The following is a 16,669-nucleotide window of genomic DNA, read 5'->3' as shown; positions in this document are numbered from 1 at the left end:
GGACCTGCCCCTCCGTCCCAAGGCAAGAGAGATCTCCATGTCCCTTTGGCTTTACCCATTTGGATTTGGGAATTAATCAACTCAAGGAAGCCACTGCTACTCCTGAAATGTGCAGAGTCCCATCAAGCAGGTTTATCCATGCTGCTGGCTTCAGCTCTGTGTTATCTTTTTTTTTTTTCCAAAAAGTAGCCAGTTGATTAACCTTTTGTCCCCAGTCCTACTTGCCTGAAGCCAGGAGCCCTGGCTTCCATAGGCACTTACATCCATATGGTCACATTTTTAAAGCACCATTTGCTTTTTTCCTTGTCAGAACTTGACGTTTCTTTGAAAAACACCAAGTTACAGTTAGTAATTATTAAACTGGGCTTTAGGTGTCTGCTGTTGGACAACAGGATCCAAATCACTGCCTATTCTTCTAGTGACTCAAAAAACCCACACAAAACCAAATCCAAGGTATCCCAAGGATAAACAATGGTTCTGTGTTCATGATGGCACGTGCAGAGCCTTGATCTTGGCAGTGAAGCTGCAGCATGGCCAAGCAGGGTACCCAGTGGAGCCTTTCTCCTTCCCATGCCACCAACAGCATCCTTTGAGTGCTGCTCCAGGCAATGCCCCTCCTCCACTGGGCCACTGTGCATGGGGTAAAAACCTTCCGTTACCAAAACACGTGTCATGAAGCCTGTTTCATGAGGAAAACTGCCACTGCCCAACACATCCCACTGAGAATGTGGCTTAGATCCCTTCTGCAGCCAATCCCAGACACATCAAAGAAACACCCAGCCATGGCAGGATGCTTACAACAGCCAGGATCTGGCCCTTACTCCTAAGAGAATTCTTTCCACCTCAAGCTTCCATGGCTGCAATTCAGTTATACCCCTGTGCAAATCCAGAATAAACCTGCTGCCTTTACTGAGGCTATTCCGCAGTAACTCAGGTTTAAATGTAGTTAGAATAACCTCAACACATGTATGTTTTTAAAACGGAGCTATAAACTTGACACCTAGACACGCAGACAGAATTCCAGCTGGTTGCTTGCACTACCGCTGGATCTGCCTTGCCTGCCACAGGTACAGGCAGGAGAGCTCTTCCTTATTCCTGTACATTAGTCTACATCTTAAATCCCCCAAGCCTTCATGGCTACACACCAGCCTTGGCCCAGAGTATGAATTAAAGCAAAGCAAAAACCCCCCAACCCAAATCCATGCAAGCTCTCTGTTGAATGGTAAGTGGATTTTTAACAAACTAATTGCTGGGACACATGGATGAGCTGAGGAGAACATGGCACAGTGGTTTGGCTGGAGCAGAACTGGCTCTGATGCCCAGGGACTACAGCAACAGCGCTTAGAAATGCAGAGAGAATAATAACAACAATAAAACACTGTATCATTCAGTTTGGAGTATCACAGGGAAACAGAGCAGAGAGGAAAAAAAATACCTGAAATTTGGGGGGTTTGGACATTTTCATTCCCATATTAAAACGCAAGTGCATTTCTTGTCTGCTACCATCTACGATGCATCAACTGAGCTACGTACCATTCAAGGCAGCGTACGCTTTTTCCAAGGATGTTATCCGTCTAGGGGCTACAGTGCAAGTTACCGGAAGACAAAAAAAAAGAAAAGAAAGAGAAAGAAAAAGAGAGCCATGAGTGCTGCAGCTTGGTTTCTTGGTCACAAACTAAAGCAAAACCCAGGACAACTCTGTCCCTAGCAGCTTAAAATTCCTCTGGTCCTGAGGCCCCTTGGCACAGAGACAATTTTGGTAGCTAAATAACTGCTGGGTGAGCTATTTAGTGGTGAGCTGGGCTCTCCGCCTTGCAGCAGCACCTGCTTTGTTTGGAATGTGTCTGGGCCTGTGAGCATCCCTTGAGATATGCTGCACTCCTGGGCAGCTCAAGGCCCACACATGCCCAGGGATGCACGGTTGAATGGCAGCATTTATGGCATGTGCCAGAGCAGCAGCGGCTGTGCTGCATGGCTGTTCCAGCATCAGAGGAGAAAAAAATCTGAGGTTAAAGCAGATGAAAAGCAAACAGGGAATCTGTGTCAGTTCTGCAGCAATGGGGGAAAACAGGAGAAAGAGGAGTCCCTAAGGAGAGGCTGGTGCTTGCCACTGACTCCAAAGAGACGAGCGATATCAAAAAGAAATTAATTTCCTGGTGAAAAGCTGCAGGGACAGGGTTGGGGCCAGGATTTGCATGATGGGCAAAAGGAGGAACGAAGCGGCTCATCCCATTGAAGTCACAGCCACAGGGACAGCCAGTGGGGAAGCTGAGGCTGCAGCATCAGGGCAAGGAAGGGGCTCAGTGGGGAGGCTCTTACTGCCAAGCTGCAGTGCACTGGCACTGGCAAACTGGAGGGGATTGGGGAGAGAGCAGGAGCATGTGTCTAAATTTTCTTAACAGAGGCATAAGCAATCTGAAATAAAATACATATTCCACATTTCAAGGAGGCTCAGGAAAGCAGCCACTGAAGCACAGTGCTCTGCTGCTGCCCTGTGTGGGGGATGAGAACCCTTCGGTTCAGTGGCACCAAAGGAAGAGAAAAACATGGGGTTCTGCCCAGTGCAATTGCACGCACTGAGCTTTGGGCACAGACCTCAGACCCTCATAAGCTGGGACACTGAGCTGGGCCCTGCACCCCTGGGCTGCAGCAGGACAAATCCTGCCATAAGTGGTTGCAGCACTGCCACTCGCTGTCACACAGCAGGAGCACTGAAAATAAGTGATGCTCTCTGCAGCCTGGTCTCCCAAATCGCTGGTGACAGTCTGCTTGAGTGGGCACCCTGAGGGCAGCACCCATAGCACTAAATGCTTATCACAGGGAAAGAGATGCAGATGGATTATGCTGACGCTGGGAAAGCCAAGTTAGAGTCCAAGCCAAGAGGGAACAAGGTCCTAGCATGACTTCTGTCAAGGAGGAATGGAGACAGGAGTGCAAGCAGACTGCAAGCAGTGAGGTATAGAAACATATGGCAGCATCTTTCCAATATGGATCAGAACCAGTTTAGGAAGGGCAGTACTGCATTTCCTTTGGTTGGCAGCAACCCAAAGGTTTTTGCAGCATTTGAGGGGAAGATTTCAAGACACTGTTATGAAATCATGCTGGTTAAGAAAGATAATTAAAATTTCTTGTCCTGCTAACCCACACGTCCTGAGCCTTAACCATGGGAAGCATTCCACCAGGCTCAGGGCCACAATGCTGTGAGGTATGGACTGCATCCCAAAGTGCTGGACCACAGCCAGGATGGAGCAGTACTCATCTCACCCTGTGATAAGCACCCTGAAAAATGGAGTGGGGGGTCTCTGAAAGACCCAGCAGGATATAAGGGTGGTGGGGAGCAGGAGGGAGGTAAGAGCAAAGTGAACACGAGTGTTGGGATGAGCTAGGCAATGGTGCTGCCTTCTTGAAAGTGAGAGGATGCCAAACACACAGGCAAATGGGAAAAGCAGACCAAAATTAGGGAAAGAAAAAGGTGATTGGAATCACAGACAGGCTTTGAAGCTCCACACCTACTCACACTATCTGTTTGAATTTTCACCTTCAGACTAGAAACAGTGAAAAATAATTCACCCCGGGCCTCGCTGCTCCCACGAGGGGTAAACAGGGCAGAGGGGTAAAGGGAGAGGCACATGGACCTCAAAAAGCAACCTGGTGATGGAGTAAGATGCGCTCAGCCCCATCACTGCTTTCCTGTTTTCTTTTTTTTCTCGCTAGGAGTTTCAAATGCAAGGCACATCTCATCAAAGTCTTGAGGAGGATTGTGCTCTGGTTGTTTTAATTAAAGAACACTGCCTGCCCTACTTTATTAATTGGAGTATGGGAAATAATCTATCAGGGTGGTAGAGAGCTTGGGGAATAGGACAGATGTAGCTGGTGTACATTTTCAATCAAAAGACATAAAAATTAACATACAGAAAGATTTTTTTATGTTTGTGCTAGATTACTTATGCTTGATTTTTTTTTTCAAAGGCTCATATTAAGCCAGTTTTGTATCTCTGTGCCTCAGGAAAGAAAAAGAGAAAGGATAAGCACAGTGTTTATAGCACTGGAGCTTTACCCCTTCTCACTCGCTCCTGTTAAATGGTGAAAGATCATTCTGCTTTCAAAAACGGGTTTTGAAGGTCTTTTTGCAGAGCAGAGACCAGACATTTTTAGTAGTCTGGAGAAAAGACACTGGAAATCAAAACAAAAACCTCTGGATGCCAGGAGAATTGTGCTTCTGTGTTAAAGCCCTCAGGGGAGTCACAGAGGTGAAGTGCTGGTACCAGTGGTCTCAGGGATATTGTCCCATCTTTGAGAAGCTGCAAACCTGCACTGTGGATGGTTTTTTTTTCCAAACACCAGCCTCATTCCCCCCAAAATCCACCTCCTTCTGCAAACAACATCCCTGAAGGCACAGCACCCCCAGCTGCTTCTGCACCAGCAGCTCCCTCCATCCCCATTTCCCAGTAGAGGGAAGATACCACCTCAACAGATAAACTACAGATTATCTTGAGAAGAAAGCACTGAGGTGCTCAGATCATACTGAAATCCTTTTCTCTGTTTCTGTTGCACTGAAAAAACGGGTGTCCACGAAAGAGAGAGATCCATGGTCCTGCACTTATTGGGAATGCTCTTTGCAATGCAGGAGGTGCACAACTTTAAAGCAAATTAAACCCCATAATTTAACCTAAAGGCAACTAAAATCACTCCAAAGTGATTTTTTAAAAAATTATGTTAAATTTCCCCTTTTCCTTAAAATGTGTACTTTTCATGTGATTTTTGGCCAAAGTGATCCATAAAACCCATTAATTTCCCTTACCTTTATAAAGTCACCTCCTGGGCTTTCCAGTTTTAGAGACCTCTGCAATACCATCCTGCTTGGGAGTAACTATTGCTTTCATTTTAACCCTCCTCTATGAAATAAAAGTGATTTTTATTGATTTTGTTTTAAGGCCAAGCCCACTGCTGCTCATTTTACACGGCAGGGCTTCACTACACAAGACTGAGGTAAAAAGGATGCTCTTAAAGTTTTAGTGAACTATGGCTAGTTGGAAATCATTCATTTTGCTAAGGCAGATGAAAAGCAATCAAAGCCAAGGCAGTGAGTGTACTACTGTGTTGCCACCATCAACTTTCGTGTAATGGCATGGAAAAGCAAATGACTGGTTAATTGCTGCCAGTGGGGATTTTTCAGGGGGGCAAAATACAAATAGCTCTTTTCTTGAGGAGATATTCCAATAGTAATCTGACTACTAGAAAATCATTATAAGTCCTGGAATTGTCTCTGAAGATTTGGCAAGTATGGGAAATAATCTATAACAAATTGAGATGTCAAGTAAGGAAAACCCCTCATCTGTGACTCCCCTTATCTAAAACCTCAGTGGGAGGAGAGAGACTGAAGCACCGAGCCTGGCAGGGATGCTGCAACCTGCCGAGTCTGCTCAGGGTACCACAATACACATAATAAAATATATCTTTAGGTTTGCAGAAGGGCCAGTCCATGGGGGGAGCATTCAGCTGGAGAAGGAGAGAAAAAAATGTTGTGCATCAAAAAGAAAATCAATTTCCTCTCCATCTCTATTTATCAGGCTGCATCTTCCAGTCAGGTAGCATGTTGAAGTATTTGCCTTCTGATGTTCTCCTTTGTTAATGGTGTGATTTGTGTCAGATCAGGGTCTCTTAATGCAATTACACTGATTATGGCTGGGGAATGGGAAGACAAGATGTGGCTGGAGGAGCAGATACATAACCATGTAATTCTGTGGAAAACAAGAGTTCTGCAAAACTCGTGTTTCACTGAGAACTCATTTAAGGTCTAGCTACAAGTCTAAGGCCAAGGTCTGCAGAGGTCTTGAGGCATTATTGGCTGGAGCCTACACAGGGACACAGAAGGTGAACACAAAGACCATGTCTGAATTTTTCTGACAGCTCACCTTTTGTTAGAGCTCTTTCTGCTGTTCCAAATAAGGGTATATAAATGTTTTCCTCTCTGCCATATTTGTCTTTCCTAAATTGTGCCATTGCCATGGAGGCTGGCCAAGGAAATGGAAAGCCATGAATAAAGATGACAAGGTTCTTTGCACCCAGCTGTGCTCTTCCAATAGTTGTGATTACAGACATTTAAAATCGAGACAGGTTTTTACCCACATTTCTGATGGCAGCTCTTTTTTTGGGGCAGCCTAGAAATGAGAGACAAAGCTACTGCGGGAATACACAGTGAAGGACACGGTTCTGGGATGGTGATTTGAGCAGCTGTGTATGGAGTGCGTCCCAGACACCCTGTCCTCTCTTCTGCCATGACTTTCCCAGTGTATTTGCACACGAAATTCCCACAAGCTGGAGTGGGCTTTCAGTGCCACACTGCTGCAGCCCAGCATGGACCCTTGTGGTTAACCACCCCTTCCCATGACCCTCCCTTGCCACCAAACTTGCCAGCTCATTGCAATGCAGATTTATTTTAAGAAAACACTTAAGAAAGTGGGTGCTTTCTTAAATAGAAAACAGATCCCTGCCCTAGATTAGCCCTTGAAAAATGCCATCATTTCAAGGAAACAGCAGCAGTACCGATATGTGACGCTAAAGCCAGCTGTCTCAGGCAACAAATGCACCAAACAACAACAAAACCAAAGTGGCAAGCCCAGGAAAGTGAAGTTGGGACAACCTTTCTCCAGCTGATAAAATTATTGCTTGCCATCCACATTTTACAATTCCCTGACCACCACTAAACACCTGGCAAATACATTGCTTAGACAAAAAGGCATCATCTCTTACCAGGTTTGGGGATAAGTCCTTGAAAAGGCCTGTGAAAAATAAGAAAAAAAGGAGATTTAAAATGAAATGGTACTGGGAAGCCAGCATGCCTGGACAGAACACCCTCCTATGGCCCAGGGAAGGCTGGGAATCAACCTGTCCTTCACATGCTGTGGCATGACTCATGGGGGACCAGCAGGAGCTCTGTGGGGATGAGATCCCTGCTTGGGGCAGCATGTACCCTGTTGGTAAGAAGACAGGCAGCATGGTCCAGCAAGAGGGTGATGGAGCCACTCTTAAAAGTCCATTTTTTTTCCCCGTGTCACATTAGTGTGATACACAGCTAAAGTGCTTTTCCCCTCCCACTTGTGTCCGTCCCCTCTGGATGCAAAACTAAAAGGACCCTGCTATGAACAGGCAGTGCTAAAGGACTTCCCTGCACCAGCAATTATCTGCCTCATGCCTCCTAAAAAAGGGGCTGAGAGTTCTCTGCTTGCACATCAATCACACCGAGAACCTTATTCTCCGGATAGTGCCTGCCCCACCATCTCCCTGGGCAGCAAGTGGGAGGAAAGAGCGGGAGTGTCCATTTCATGGTCCACTCCTTTCTGTTGACCCTATTGCTGCCTTGGGGGGCTGGAGGCACTTACAGCATTTACAGACCTGCCCCACTGAGGCTACAAAGCAGAGGGTGCATTTAGGTGGGCTCCCTCCTCTTCCCCTTCATGGGGCAGCTGACACTTCTTGCCATGTACCTTGTCACAGTGAACTTGATTTTATCAGCAACAGCTAGTATCCTCTCCAGGTTTTGTGAGCCAAAGGTGCAGGGCTTCCGGAAGGGGATCCCAGGAGGCAGTCCCTCTATAATCACTGACCCTGGATTGCTCTTGATCCTCTTGTATGGCACTTGCACAGGGTATTTAATGCCCAAGGCCTCACCTGGGAGAGAAGAGAGTAAGCAGTGAGTGTGTGGGATGCCAGGGATACCATTTCTGCCGAGGCTCTGGCTCCATCCCTACCCTACCAAGGCACGGAACAACGTGGGCAGGCTGCTTGAGGCACCAGGTCAGCATTAGATCAAGGACCAACATTTTCAGGCTGCCTCCATGATGGTAGTAAAGGGATCCCAAGACAGGCACACATGGGCAGCAGAGCTAGTGGGGCCGAAGAGAGGTATCGTCCTGCACAATGATGACCATGCACTGCAGTGGGAAGGATGGAAAGCTGCTGCTCTTTGCTTTGGGACATTATCTGGAGATAACTCCATAGGCATGTTCCCACTCTAAGGTAGCTGGAAACATGCACAAGTCTTACCCCTGCCTAGAAAATGGGGTGTCCTGGTTCCTGCCAGGAGAGGGTTAATTTTTGCAGTAACCAGGAGGGGCCTTAGCTAAGACCTGGAGGTTATTAGGTCACAATGTTGCTTGGGTCTGTTCACCTGGTTGTGGTACCTAACCCTGCACAAACTCCCGTATATGAACATCAGCATTTCAGAGCAGGTGGAAGGATCAGCATTGCTGCTTTTTTGCTGTACTATGTGATATCAGCGTATGACATGATAACATAGAAGGCAGTGAGGGTCATTTGGGATGTGTCTTCAGTGTTGCTCTCCTGCCCTGGCCTTCAATGCTACCTCAGGGAATTCCTTAATAATCATACCCAGCCTGTAGGGGGAACAGAAGGGTGATTTTCCCCAGCTTTTTATCCTCTTCTTCTCCTTCAGGCCTGTTATAACAGCTTTTGAGAATTTTGAATTCCCTCTGGATGATAAGGACAACATGTTTTTGTTGCTAAGTCTGCTAGGTCTCCTCAGTGCTGTCCACACCACAGTTAGAGTTAGAGGGTCTTTCAAAGATCTACCCCGAGGCTGGATAGTCATGAGTGGTGGGAGAAAATGGAAGCTCACTTCTGAACAACTACAGGACCCAGACAAAGTGGCAGGATATTTGAAAGAAGAAATGCTAGGGGCAGTTACAGAAGGATGCAAAGTTATGCAGTGTGCTGGATCCTGGCTACTACTTATCAGACACTGTTAGTCACTAGACAGCACCCTCACAGCCTCAGGAGGAGGAAAGCAGACCTACAAGGCACTGTGGCCACTCAAACTGCAGCTGAACCAGAGGAACAACCTGTGCCAGTAGCAGTTGCCCCTACACAGAAGAAGAAATCCAAGACAAAATCAGTTCACTTAGTAAGGGATGAAGAGGAAGCAGGGCCCTCAGAACAGGAGGAAGAGGTAGGGCCAGAGATAATCACCTGATCCCTATCCCTGGGTGAGATGCAAGATGCACAGGAGAGCCCCTGGTGACCTGGCTGCTCCAGTGCTGGGATATCACGGCCCAGGATATGGAACTAGATGGTAGTGAAGCCAAGTAACTGGGATCCCTGATCCCTGTCCCAGGATCCCAGGGCACTGACAAGGGGATTTGGGAAGAGGACAAACTCAGTCTCTGGAAGCAACTCCTGTCAAGCGTGAGGGAAAGGTGTTCTCTCAAGGGTGACCTAATAGTGCGCCCAAGCAGGTGGAACACCATGGAGAAAGGTATACAGTAGCTGAGAGAATTAGCTGTGCTGGAGGTAATCTATAGAGATTCAAATAATGAGCAGTCCCCTGTAGATCAGATGAGGTCCAGCGCACACAATCCATGTGCCAGAAGTTTGCATGGAGCGTGCCATCGTTGTACACCAACTCACTGGCATCAATGTCAATGAAAGGAGGAGGACAAACAGTGCTTCAGATGACTACCTGACTCTGGCAGTATGAATATCATCTTTTTTCCTCCCTACTGACCTGCGTCTCAGCTGTAGAAATACTCCCCAAGACTGTGAGCAGACTCAAAAGACTTGAGCAAACTAAAGAGGAAATATCCTATGCCCTACCAGTATGGACTAGAATCTCTGCTTGGGAGCAGGCGCCCCACTGCTCAAGAGGGAGGGTATACACCACGAAGTAACCTGTGGTTTTACCTGCATGACCATGGAGAGGACATGAGGAAGTTGGATGGAAAACCCACCTCTGCCCCAGCAGCATGGGTGCATGAGTTCAAAGGTAGGACAACCACCGCACAGAGTTCTTCAAGGATAAATGCTGCTCCGGTTTCCAGAGGGCAAGTCCTCAGACAGAATGGAATGGATGATGCTACATTCAATCCTCTTGAAGGGACTTCCAGGTCATATTTACAAGAAGTGAGCAACGAGTACCATGACCAGGACTAAAGGGGCCCTGCCTCCAGCCAGGTGGAGGAAAGGCACGGTCGGAGCTATTGGACTGTGTGGATCCAATGGCCTGGCACACCAGACCCACAAGAGCACAAGGCTTTAATTGACACTGGTGTACAATGTACCCTGATGCCATCAAGATATGTGGGGACAGAATCCATCTCTATTTCTGGGCTGACAGGGGGATCCCAAGAGCTGATTGTACCGGAAGCTGAAGTGAGCCTGACTGGGAAGGAATGGCAAAAACACCTCCTTGTGATTGGCTCAGAGGCCCGGTCTATCCTTGGCATAGATTACCTCAGGAGAGGGTATCTCAAGGACCCAAAATGACATTGTTGGGTTTTTGGGATAGCTGCTGTGGAGACAGAGGAAATTAAACAGCTGAATATCATGCTTGGTCTCTCAGAGGACCCCTCTGTTGTGGGATTGCTGAGGGTTGAAGAACATCAGGTACTGATCTCTACCACAGCAGTGCACCGTTGACAATATTGTGACCCCCCCATCCATGAGATGATTCGTGAACTTGAGAGCCAGGTCAGCAAGACCTTTTTAGTGGGTTGACCTTGGCTGGATGCCAGGTGCCCACCAAGCCACTCTATCACTCCCATCCCAGCTGGACAGGGGAGAGAAAATAAGATGGAAAATGACTCATATGTTGAGATAAGGCAGTTCACTAAAGCAAAAGTGAAAGTTTGTGCACACACAAGCAAAGAGAAAAAAAAAGGTTTATTCTCTACTTCCCATCAGCAAGCAATGTTCAGCCACTTCCCGGGAAGTGGGGCTTCTGCACGTGTGGCAGTTGCTCAGGAAGACAAACATTGTAAATAATGAATGTCCCCCTTCCTCCTTAGCTCCTGTCATTAGCTTTTATATCTGAGCTGACATCCTATGGTATGGGATATCCCTTTGGTTAATTTGGGCCAGCTGGCCCCTCCCAGGATGTTGCCTATCCCCAGCCTATTGATGGGGGGAATGTTGAAAGACAGCGCTGATGCCGTGGGAGCACTGTAACCAAAATGCTGGCGTGTTATGAACACCTTTCTAGCTACCACTGCAAAGCACAGCACTGGGACAACTGCTAGGGGAAGATGAACTCCATCTCAGCCAGACCCAATACACCCTTTAATAGCCCTATATGACCAGTGCACAAGTGCAGTGGAGAGTGGAGACTGACAGTGGACTATCGTGGCCTGAAAGAAGTCACAGCACCACTGATGCCGCTGTGCCAGACATGCTGGAACTTCAGTACGAGCTGGAGTCCAAGGCAGCCAAGTGGTGCCACTGCTGACATTGCTGATGGGTTCTTCTCCATTCCTTTGGCAGCAGAGTGCAGGCCACAGTTTGCTTTTACTTGGAGGGCTGTTCAGTACACCTGGAACAGACTGTCCCAGGGCTGGAAACACAGCCTCACCATTTGCCATGGACCGATCCAGACTGCACTGGAAAAGGGTGAGGCTCCAGAACACCTGCAGTACATTGATGACATTATTGTGTGGGGGAACACAGCAGAGGCAGATTTTGAGAAAGGAAGAAGATAATCCAGATCCTCCTGAAGGCTGGTTTTGCCATAAAACAAAGTAAGGTCAAGGGACCTGCCCTGGAAATCCAGTTTTTAGGAGTAAAATGGCAACATGGACATTGTCAGGTCCCAATGGATGCAGTTAACAAAACAGCAGCTGTGTCCCCACCGACCAGCAAGAAGGAAACACAGACTTTCCTGGATGCTGTGGGTTTCTGGAGGACGCATATTCCAGATTACATTCAGATTGTCAGCCCTTTCTATCATTTGACACAGAAGAAGAACAATTTTAAGTGGGGTGCTGAACAACAACACGCTTTTGAACAAATTAAACAGGAGGTTGCCCATTCAGTAGTCCATGGGCCAGTCAGGACAGGACAGAATGTAAAAATCGTGCTCTACACTACAGCTGGGGAGAATGGTCCTTCCTGGAGTCTCTGGCAAAAAGTACCTGGGGAGACTCAAGGACAAGCCCCAGGGTTCTGGAGTCAGGGATACAAAGGGTCCAAGGCCTGTTACTCCCCAACTGAAAAAGAGATCCTGGCAGCTTCTGAAGGGGTTGGAACCACTTCAGAAGTGACTGACACCAAAGCACAGCTCCTTCTGGCACCCTGACTGCCAGTGCTGGGCTGGATGTTCAAAGGGAAAGCCCCTTCCACATGATCCACGTAGAGTAAGTGGATCGCTCTGATCACGCAGCGAGCTCAGCTAAGAAACCCCAATTGCCCAGAAATCTTGGAGATCATCACAAACTGGCCCAAAGGTGAAAATTTCAGATTATTACCAGAGGAGGATCAGGTGACATGTGCTGTGAAGGCCCCACCATATAATCAGCTTCCAGAAAATGAAAGGTGACACACAATGTTCACTGTTGGTTCCTGCTGTATTGTAGGGACACACTGAAAATGGAAAGCTGTTGTATGGAGTCCTATGGTGGTGAGCTGCAGAAGCTCCTGATGGACAAGGTGGATCAAGTCAGGTTGCAGAGCTGAAGGCTGTCCAGCTGGCTCTAGGTACCACTGAACAAGAGAAATGGCCAATGCTCTACCTCTGCACTGACTTTTGGATGATGGCAAATGCTCTGTGGGGGTGGCTGGACCAATGGAAAAAGGCCAATTGGCAGCACAGACGGAAACCCATCTGGGCTGCTGAACTGTGGCAAGACATCGCTGCTCAGGTAGAGAAGTTGGCGGTAAAAGTATGTCAAGCAAAGGCAAACCCACCCTTGGGATCATTTTTGCTCAAGGACCTGGGTGCACTTGGTGGGTGATGCAGAGCGACAAGGAAACACAGTGTGTCTGGGGATTTGATTTTTGGGCAAGAACAGTCTCTGATGTTGAATCGTATAATACTAGTTGCTGAATGACACTGCTACTGTCTGCCACAACTACCATGGACAATGAGGATGGGCTGCTGCAGATATACCAGCTGTGAGCTCCTGATGCAGCTTGCAACCAGCTGACAGCACACCAGCCCTCCTGCTCTGGAAGACATCTAGGATGGATAGAATCCACAGTCATGGACTAAATGAGCTCAACAGACATTTTGGAGTGACGCCCATTGACTATGGAAATGATACCTATACTTATATATATACATATATATATACATATATATGTATATAGTTGGAAAGTGTAGGATTTCAGCATGACATAGACGGTACAGAATAAGGGGCGGATAATGTCCTGGTTCCATCCAGGACAGGGTTAATTTTTGCAGTAGCCAGAGGGGGTAAGGCCAGGACCCTGAGGTTATTCTGTACCACCTCACATTATTTTCTGGGGAATAGGGAAGGGGTCCCTTCTGGTGGAGTAAGCGTGGCAGAGGGAGCAATCAGATAGCACCAATTCCCTCTGTTCCTGATATTGTAGCTGTTACTGTTCGTTTTCTTATTCCATTGCTGCTTATAGTAAATATCAACCCATGATCTTTACCCTTTGTGCCTCTAATTCTCCTCTCCATCCACATGCAGGGGGAGGAGGACTGGAAGGGAGGAAGGAATGAGCAAGCAGCACATGGTTTTGAGTGCTTCAGTGGGAACACTAAATTGGGGAAGACTATTTCTAAACCACGACATGGGGATAACGGCATTTCCCTGCCCTGGGGACAGGAGGGGCAGCATCTACTTGTCCCCTACTGCTTCTGCGGGTGCTCAGTACAGCCTGTTCTTACTCTCTTCCCAACCTCCCGCCACCCCCTGTTGCTCCCACAGCTCCTGCAGCAAAGAGCACCAATTCCCAGACCTGCCATTCCTTTCTGGCCCTCCAAGGTGTCGGTGGCTCAAGGGGGAGTTGAAAGAAAGTACCTGGCAAGGAGGAATCAGGAGGAGAGGGGAGAGACAGGGTGCAAAGAATTAGGAGGGAATAAGGGGGGAATAAAACCAACTCTCTGCCTGGTTTCTCACCGTATTTCTTATTGAACAGGTCCTGGACTTGTTCCCGTAGCGTGTTAGCAATGTCTATTCTGGAAAGCCTGGCATCATAATTTTCTGTAAAATAAAGAATCAATTGTGGACTTCTACTGGTAAATTAAAAGGCACTCTGTGACTTTTAAGTAATGCCATTTTCTAATTATAGGAAAGTCCTTATCTTGCAATTAGCTAATCTCTGGAGTGGGCCATTCAAAGTCCTTAAAAATAATCTAAACAGAAATATGGGGCTTTTTCCTCTGCCTGTTTGCTAAGAATAAAAGCCACGTGAAATTGAAGATTCAGTTGCGATAATTACCTGTGTTAAAATAAAACACACTCCAAAGCCTCTTGGAAAAGCCAAAGGTTTTGAAAAGGCTCCCTCCCTGTGCAAACCCTTGCAGGCCTCCAAGGCCCAAGAAGGGATGCTTGAGCAACAGCTGCATTTGCCCGCCCAGCCCACAGGCTTCTCACCATCACTTCCCCCAAGGGAGCCACCACATTGTTGCCAGTGCATGCTGAACTTGAGTGGCATTTATACAGGTATCACCCAGGCAGAAAAAGCCCCAGAAAAGGCAAACCCCGAGGCTTGGAAACTTAATTATGCATCTCACAAGGTCAGACAGGGAGACAAGCAAAGTGGGTTAATTAGGGCACCATGCAGAGCAGTTTGAGCTTCTTTCTTGGACCTGTGGGACTGCCTGTCCCAGCTGTACATCTTGTTTTCCAGTTGTCTGTGCTTCCCATCCCCTTATCCCACTTCCTCTCCTTCCTCCCAGTCTCGCCTTGCTCTTCTGCCAACCCACCAAGCCCCAACACCCGCAGCGCTCCCTTCTCACGTGTTTGTCACGTGCAGCCCCAGTGGGCTAGGGGCTCTGCCTCAGCCCCCACAGATGCCTCCAGCCCCCCACCTTGAAAGCCCTGTCTCTTCACAGCGTCCTCCATCAGCACCTCGCTCGAGTCCCTCTCGCTGGCGGCTGAGACAGGGGACATAAGAGGAATTAGGATTTGCAGTGCTGCCAAGGGGGATGCACGGGAGAGGGGTTTCCAGCCAAAAAACGAGGTGGAGAGATAAGGCAACAGAAACGCTGTATGAAATCACTCTCATTCCTCTCCTACCTAGCCCTTAATGGCCCAGCTGCCGGGCGTCTCTCAACCTACCTTTGGCTGCTGGGCTGTCCGATGCTGGCTCCTTTATGCCCTCTGCCAGTAGCTCAGGTCTGGAAAAAAAGGGAGAAGCAGAGGGCACATGACTGACCTTCCTGGCCAGTGAGACTCAGCTGCTTCAGCATCCCCAGGACCACCACTCCTACAGCCACAAACCACTCACCCTGTCTAACACCATTTTAAAAGCTCCTGCAATGCAACAGGAGAACTTTGGACATAGTTTTCACACTGACAGACTCTTCAATGAACTGATGCGGTGCTCCCTGGGATGAGATTAATCAAGTGATGACTGAGCAGCTTAAGTCAGCAGCTACAGACTTTTAGTGGACATGGTCCTGAACGTTTCTCAGGGATGGGAAAAACTGTGCATGGCTCCTTTCAACATACAGTTGGCCCCAAAAATTTTTACCTTGGTACCTAATGCTAAAACTGCACAGTGAGGCAATAGCAAGGCTTGTTACAAGCTGCACTGAAGCTGTATCACTAAGAAATGGGTCCAAGATCAGGACAAGAGAAACCCCAAAGTATGGTTGGGCTGGTCTGGGAGCTGCTGCTCTGACACCACAAAATCTCCATGCTCCCAATGTTTATTTTCTGTTTCAGCCACCCACTGCATTGGTTGTGTCAGCAGTTGCGTGAGAAACATCACTAAAATACCCAAGACATCTTAAAATCCATCTCTGCTGGATCTGTTCCCTCTTTCAGGGCAATGCTACCATGTTACGTTGGTTGGGCTTCTCACAGCCCTCTCACAGTTCTTATGACATCCCCCCTTCTCCACACAGGGTTGGCATCTTCCCTGCTCTTTGCAGCTACCTCATTTTCTGTAGGAAGACCCCTCAGGGCTCCAGGCCCCTCTCCTTGTCCCACACCAAGGCACCCTGAAGTTTAAAGGCTCCTTCCCTCACTGTTGGATGCTCCCTGCTGCTGTGGCCAACATTTGCAAAAGCAGGTTAAAAACCCAACAGACATCAAGGGAGAGATGACAACACCACTGCTGCCTCCCACGGATGGCTCTAACGAGGCAACAACTCTTGCTTCTAATCAAGCAAATTTATTGAAGGTGACCAAGAGATGGACGTTCCCCAGGACACTGCACAGCAGCAGGAGCTCTGAGCAGAAACATCCTCCCCAAGGGATGGCCACCCCACCCACCTTACCTTTTAATGACAAACTGGATGTTGTTGCTTGCTTGCAGGATCTTCTTCAGCTTTGCAATCCCGAAGCAGTTGGGGCGGCGCAGTAGGATGCCTTCTGGCAAGCCCACAACAAACAAGTCCTCAGGGTACATCAGGAACTTGGAGTAGGGGACTTTGACCGGCTCTGATATTCCTATGGCTTTCGCTGCATGGGGACCCAATCTCATTAGTTTGCTGGACCTCTGTGTCAGGTCACAGCAACAGCAACAAGGCATGTTGGTGGAGGTTTTAAGGGAGTTTATTGTCACTGTGCCTGGTGGGGATGTCCCTGACACTGGCAGACATGAGAAGAGGGACAGAGCCAGGCAGCCAGCTGGAACTGGCTTTTGCATTTGCTACATTATCACAGCCTGCCTTCCTAAAAAGGCTGCAAGCAGTGGGACCTCACATTCAGACCCCCATGGAAATCCCTCTCCTAGGTGAGGG

General features: G+C 48.0%; 1 protein-coding gene across 2 annotated transcripts in view; it reads right to left on the bottom strand.

Annotated features, from left to right (window-relative positions):
• Positions 1 to 16,669, bottom strand: part of GTF2IRD1 (GTF2I repeat domain containing 1) — a 72,782-nt gene that overhangs the window by 6,719 nt on the left and 49,394 nt on the right. For both annotated transcript variants that reach the window (XM_051809582.1, XM_051809583.1), the window contains 8 exons: positions 16,205 to 16,388; positions 15,039 to 15,097; positions 14,789 to 14,854; positions 13,875 to 13,958; positions 7,488 to 7,671; positions 6,754 to 6,782; positions 5,916 to 6,014; positions 1,534 to 1,581 (listed from right to left, as the gene is read on the bottom strand). In XM_051809582.1, coding sequence (XP_051665542.1) covers positions 1,534 to 1,581; positions 5,916 to 6,014; positions 6,754 to 6,782; positions 7,488 to 7,671; positions 13,875 to 13,958; positions 14,789 to 14,854; positions 15,039 to 15,097; positions 16,205 to 16,388 — 753 coding nt within the window. The remainder of the gene's footprint in view (positions 1 to 1,533; positions 1,582 to 5,915; positions 6,015 to 6,753; positions 6,783 to 7,487; positions 7,672 to 13,874; positions 13,959 to 14,788; positions 14,855 to 15,038; positions 15,098 to 16,204; positions 16,389 to 16,669) is intronic.

This window comes from Manacus candei, unplaced genomic scaffold, assembly GCF_025592945.1.
Source record: "Manacus candei isolate 608988 ecotype Guabito, Panama unplaced genomic scaffold, ASM2559294v1 h1tg000076l, whole genome shotgun sequence".
Classification (NCBI taxonomy): Eukaryota; Metazoa; Chordata; class Aves; order Passeriformes; family Pipridae; genus Manacus; species Manacus candei.
This window is presented reverse-complemented; position numbering and strand designations above follow the sequence as displayed.